Source organism: Brassica oleracea, chromosome C2 (assembly GCF_000695525.1).
Source record: "Brassica oleracea var. oleracea cultivar TO1000 chromosome C2, BOL, whole genome shotgun sequence".
In the NCBI taxonomy this organism is placed as follows: Eukaryota; Viridiplantae; Streptophyta; class Magnoliopsida; order Brassicales; family Brassicaceae; genus Brassica; species Brassica oleracea.
Window position 1 is genome coordinate 28,422,257 of NC_027749.1, and position 6,726 is coordinate 28,428,982.

The following is a 6,726-nucleotide window of genomic DNA, read 5'->3' on the forward strand; positions in this document are numbered from 1 at the left end:
AATTATGTAATTATAGTATTAGATATCGGTAGGATTAGTTAATAGTATAGATATATCGGTAGATTAGTTAATATTTGCTTATAACTCAAATATTAATTCAAAAAAAATAAAATCAATCCATTCTAACTCAAACATAATCAAGTGTAACTCATGTCACAATCAGAGCGAAATCTCGAATCGCTCTATGATTCTTTCTTTTACAAAAGTTATTGAACTTACTAAATGAGTGATTTGATAATTAGACAGTCAACAAATCTACAATTAGATCAATAGTTAGGCCCAATATATTTAAAAAGTGTTTATTTCAAACAATTCATTTTTTTCAATTAATAGTTAACGTAAATAAGAAATATACATATATTTACTTGTATATATATTTCTCACGTTGTTATAATTACAATATTCATGTTCACGATAGTAAAGATGTTTCCATTTAACTATTAAGGTAAATATATATACAAATTTTGTTTTCGGAAAATATATAAATTGTGGTAATCTAGATAACAATACTAGTTTGTTAGATCTCTAAAAAGAATACTAATTTGTTAGATAGATAAATAAATATAATATATCAATGGTCTAATTGGATAAAAAATAACTGTTAAAATTAAAATCTTTGTTATAATATTGTAAACCGTGTTACAAAGAAATATGAGACGGAAGTTACAATGACACGGTTTACAACGTTTATCTTTATTGTCAAAAGCTAATCTTATTGACACATCTGTATAAATTCTAAAATGTAAACTTCATCCCGCTTAAGCTATATAACTAGGTTATTTTTTGTGCGATATGCATCATTAATATTTCAAAATTAAAATATTCAAAATTAAAAATTAAAATCTGAATTATGAATCTAACTATATTTTAAATATTTAACTATACATAAAATTTTAAATATTAATAATACCCATAATAGTTTGTATTTTTAAAAAAAATAATTTTAGTGAAATATAGATATTCATACACAATTTGCTAATTTTTACCCTAAATTAAAATATAAATTTTCTTATACGTTAAGCTATGTCATATTCTTATATTGTATATCTTATATATTCCCTTAAAAATATGAAACTTATTAATTTTAATTTTAATTTTAAATACTTAAGAATACGTAAATTTTTAATTTTATTCAAAATTATCTTGGTTTTTGTTTGTTAAAATAAACTTAAAATTAACGATGAAAAATAATTATTTATAAAAAATTGTAAGCTTCTCTGTACATAAATTTTAATCAAAATTATACTAGTTTGTGTTTATTAAAATAAACTTACAATTAATTTTTCCAAAATTTAATATTTATATTAAACATTTAAATTTTATATTAATTTAACATAGAAAATTTCTTATACTTTTAATTATATTAATTTTCTGTATATTAGCAATAATTTATTTTTATTAAAAATTTTGGTATGTAACCCAGTTTAGCTATTAGCTTGTTTTAGGAATCTTACCCAAAATATTATCATTAAACCAAATTTAGCTATTATCTTATTTTACAAATACCTAAAACGATGTATCATTAAAATTATACATATCATAATATGATGAAAAAGCCATGTCACATTTTTCACTAAACCATGTCGTTATTTTCTTGAAAGTAACACATAAATTTTTTTTAATTCACTTTACACATAATGTCTAGGAAATTTACTTTTCAATTTTAATAATATAGTATTATTTTGTATATAAGAATCATATATTATTTTGTTTTTAAATAAGTACATTTTGGAAAGAGAAGTTTTAAAGGCGGAATAAAAATAAATTATTGACATTTGATTTATAATACATAAACTGGTATCGGAGTACCTTAATCTTGTCATCGATCGCACTTGGTTGAACGTGCAAACGCGTTTTAGAGGAAAACCCCGGACACTGAAATTCCGTTCATAAACGCGAATAGACTTTAGAACGTGCATGGACCAACCCACCACTCATTATCCATAACATATCTCACAGATCACAAGTTACAAAAAAAAGGGTATATATATCACAGATCACGGTAGTATTTATAATGGCGGGTCACATGTATTTGATTTATTATCACCATGGTAGCAGAATCTCACGGATATGCCCTCCAATAACATTCATTGTACATGATATCTTACGTGACATAATACGTAAACGTGCAAATTAATTTAATTAAAAATATTGGGAAATTTTTCAAGAATTTGTTTATTAATTACTTAAATACAGAAGAGGTGGTAAAACCAGGGTTGGGTCTGAGCATAGACCTGTAAATTACAGTTGGGACTTATTATTCGGGATCCAGATCCGATCCGAGATCCGCTCCGGATCCGTTCAGATAACAGAATATCCTGGGTGTCCGGATAGTAAAATGTCGAATACTGATTTTGATATCTTGATTTTTAAGTCCGGATATCTCGATTCAGATCAAGATTTTTTTAAATATTAAATTTAAAATTTTATTAATAATTATAGTTGATATATTAATATTTATACATAAATTTAGTCTTACATTATTATATTTAATTTTTATAATCATTTATATATTATAAAAAATTTATAAATTTTTGTATGTATTTATAATTTTAGTATTTAAAAAGCAATTATAATTTATAATTTTTTTATTTTTTTACATATCCAAAACTTGCGGATAATACAATATCTAAATAGATATATGAAACCCGGATATCCGGAAGACACGGATCCGGATACTAAAATTATGGATCCGACCAACCCCTTGAGCAAAGTGGCATATAAAGTCCTTTTGTGATATATATCTCGGTACAACTATTTCCAGATCCAACTCTGCTTGACATAAGTTACTGTGTAAATTATGAAAAAGTATTTTTCATTAAATATTTAATAAATGTTTATGATTCTCAGAATTTCATATCTGTATATAGGTAAAAGTAACATCCACATTACTTGAACTCACAATAGAACCACTAGAGGATAATTAACATCAAACTCTCTCAATAGTGGTTAATATTTTTTGTTCTAAATAAATGAAAATTTTGATTAGTTTTGCTATTTGCATATATACTGTTTTTTTTCTCTTATATATATAAATATATATCATTAATATTATGTATAACATTATATATATTTTTTGAAAATCAAATAGAAAATTAAAGTAAAGTGTTAGATCGATTAAAAAGTACTTAAATAAATATAACGAGAGTATTTTGAAATCTCATGTATATATGTTTCACAAAAGAAATAAACTGTAATAATTAGTCAATATTTTATTTTTATTTATAAGTATGTTTTGAAGCATCCCGTAATTTATATGTACAAAAATAAATAAAACATTACTATAAATCATATGTTTTTATTTTAACTTTGATTTTAGATATAAGAAACTTGATTAGTCCAGATACACATTTTATGGTATATTTAGTGACATATATTCCTTTGAATTGAAGTATACTATTTTTATTCTTATTAAGCCAAATCCGATTGGTTTTATTTATAGCATTAGTTCAGTTTTTCAATGTCACCTTTCTTGGGGTCCACGGCAGTAACGTAGACCGTGTAAACCAACAACCCAAACGTCATAACAATCTCAAATACGACTACGGTCCACGGTGTGACTCCATAAGAGAACGAAAAAGCTGTTATCTCCTTCCCATCAATACTTACCTTGAGCAATAAGTAAGCCCCTACTACTCCGAGTAATTGAGCAATCCAGTAAAGGATAGCTCTTCACAACGTTATGCTTCCATCAATGAAAGCTCCAAATGTAACCGCAGGATTAACATGACCGCCTGAAACGTTTGTTCTTACAGAAACCGGCACGAACAATGTAAATGCATGAGACAAAAATGCAGCCACTAGACCAGAAGGTGTGGCCGGTTAGCTTTCCATAAGACATACCGAAGCCTTGACCAGCGAAAACGAATATTACCATCCAGAAAAGCTCCGCGAATGACGCTCTGATCGCATCTCGACAGCTAGCTTCTCATGGCGAAATTGTTGATAGCCACAGTAACATAAATAAAATATTTTTTCTAGCTTTTCTTACTAAGTTTATATAGTTGAAGCGAGAGAGCCACGTCTATGCTGGAGAATCGTTCAGACACTGAGATTAGTGTTTTACGGTGGGCCCTCCATGATTAGAGAGATCGAACGGTGATTAACTAATCTAGACTTGTTAATAACTTTAATTACAATTGATTTAGAATTTAACCCGTTTTCTCGTTTTCTATAAATAACGTCAGGCTCGCAGTTGAAGATCACGCGCTTTACTGTTCTTTCTTCTTACTTTTCGCAAGATTGTTCTGTTCTTTACACGATTCCAAGGTGCGTTTTTTTTTTTGGCTTCTTAGATCTCAAACTTTATTGGTTCTTTTCGATCTTTAATGCTTTAGGTTGAAGATGGTTGATGGTTAGCAAAATGTGATAGGGTCTTGTTGATTAATCGTAGTAGAATCTTGATTTTGACGATAGATCTTTGAGTCATATACATCATCACTAGTTAAAGATCATGACTTAATTTAGCGGGTGAACTCAAAGAACTCGAGTCACAGAATCTTGATTTGTGTTCTTGAATTGCTATTTATTAGATGAGTGAAGAGGTCAAAGAGAATCAGTCTGGGAAGCTTCAGAAGCCAACTCCACGTTTAAACGAGAGGATCCTCTCATCTTTATCTAAGAGATCGGTTGCTGCTCATCCATGGCATGATCTTGAAATCGGTAATAAATCACTAATTACTTGATTAAGAAAAAAAAAAATATAAACATATTGTGTTTTGAGCCTGTCTGTCTTCTTAACTATAAATTATTTTTGGGAAAATGAAAATTGTCTGCAGGACCTGGAGCTCCAGTGATTTTCAATGTGGTAAGTCTTATGCTTGATGATGTGATAATCCATTGATGGTAAGATCACAAAAGATAATCTGAAATGAATCATTTATGGTTTTTGAATGAAATCAGGTTGTTGAGATCTCAAAGGGTAGCAAGGTCAAATATGAACTTGACAAAAAGACAGGACTAATCAAGGTAAAAGAAAAAGAAGACAAAACCTGGAGTAAAAAGGAGATGATGATCTGGTATTTTCAAGGAAATGAAAACTCGTAACAATTTGATTTGTCCTCTCAGGTTGATCGGATCCTTTATTCATCGGTTGTGTATCCTCATAACTACGGTTTTATTCCCCGCACATTATGCGAAGACAATGATCCGTTGGATGTGCTAGTCATCATGCAGGTTTTAAGTCTTATCTTCACCACAAACACACACACAAAAATAAATAAACCATATGGATCAATATATTCTTAGTGAGATTGATTGATTCTGTGCATGCAGGAGCCTGTACTTCCAGGTTGTTTTCTGCGCGCCCGAGCTATTGGATTAATGCCCATGATTGATCAGGTAACATTCATATCTCTGTTTTATAAAATGATCCTTTTGGTTATAAGTTGTGTAGGCAATCTGAGTAACTCTTGAGTATTTTTCTGTCTTGTAAAAAAGGGAGAAAAAGATGACAAGATCATTGCGGTATGTGTTGATGATCCTGAGTATAAGCATTACACTGACATCAAAGAACTTCCTCCTCATCGTCTTACTGAAATTCGGCGATTCTTTGAAGATTGTATCCTTAATATTTCAATATATACAATCTTTAGTTTCTTCTCGATACGAAATAAACCACTGCTTTTTGCTGTATATCTTTAACCGAAAATCTTACAGACAAGAAGAATGAGAACAAGGAAGTTGCTGTAAATGATTTTCTACCGAATGGTCCTGCTGTTGAAGCTATTCAGTACTCAATGTAACGCTTCTTATTATTTCCTTCGATATTTTCTTATTTTATATATCCTTTTGTTAAAATTATATATGTTTTGACAAATTTTGTTCTTGAAATCATCTAGGGACCTTTACGCTGAGTACATTCTTCACACCCTGAGAAGATAAGAAAAGGACTATTCCTGCCAAAAAAAAGCAAGAATTTGTCTTATATTTGAATTTTGAATAAAGCACTGTTCATGAAACTGTTCTGATATTTTGTCTTTAAAGCTTCTTTGTTGTTGTTTTCTTCTGGGGATCTTTTGTCTGAAGATTAATCCCAATTGAGTTTTTTTTCTCTTATTTGTATTGGATTTTTTTTATCCCTTTAAAAGTTTTAATTTCGTTCCAAGAAAACCCGATCTTTTTTTATTTATAAAAATGAATGATCGCGATCACTTTAGTATATTCCCGATTCTATTTCATTTCTTCTTAAACCAAATTCCAAATAGATTTGTAGAATCAGAAGAAATTGTCAGGTAGTGGGAAACTTTAGAGTAGCAGATAGTCGGATCTGCCGCCCACCCGAACAGGTCTTGGCCCAGTACAATAACAGTTAGTACATAACTTTCCTCTAAGTAACTCCGGCGTGTGTTGTCAACATTTATCATCTACACCTTTTAATTTATCTGAAAGCGCAAATACAACTAGAGAAGCTTAAAATCTCATTAGAAAGGACATTGATACACCCGACTCATCCATTGTCATAGCTTAAATATAGCTATGAATCTATGATGTAGTGAACGGTTTTTTCTGAAAGCTGAAAAGGTGGTGAACGTTTAGCCTATACTTTCCATCTCAAAGATAATGGATAGCAAATATAATTGATTTATCTTTTTTTTTTTAGATTATTTAATATTTTATATTTCCTCCGTTTCATACTTTCATGAACATTTTTCTTGTAACATAAATAATATCATTTTAGAATTTCAATGCAATCTATACATATTTTAACCTTAGTAGTAATTAAAG

At 29.2% G+C, this 6,726-nt stretch overlaps 1 protein-coding gene and 1 pseudogene across 1 annotated transcript; one reads left to right on the plus strand and one right to left on the minus strand.

Annotated features, from left to right (window-relative positions):
- Window positions 1-3,444: 3,444 nt before the first annotated feature.
- Window positions 3,445-4,080, minus strand: LOC106323920 (annotated as a pseudogene).
- Window positions 4,081-4,194: 114 nt separating this feature from the next.
- On the plus strand, window positions 4,195-5,961 carry LOC106325171 (soluble inorganic pyrophosphatase 1-like). Its single transcript, XM_013763194.1, has 9 exons — window positions 4,195-4,269; window positions 4,533-4,662; window positions 4,779-4,807; window positions 4,903-4,968; window positions 5,068-5,175; window positions 5,275-5,340; window positions 5,440-5,560; window positions 5,659-5,740; window positions 5,841-5,961. The coding sequence occupies exons 2-9, from the start codon at window positions 4,533-4,535 to the stop codon at window positions 5,881-5,883; spliced, it is 645 nt and encodes a 214-aa protein (XP_013618648.1). The 5' UTR covers window positions 4,195-4,269; the 3' UTR covers window positions 5,884-5,961.
- The last annotated feature ends 765 nt before the right edge of the window (window positions 5,962-6,726 follow it).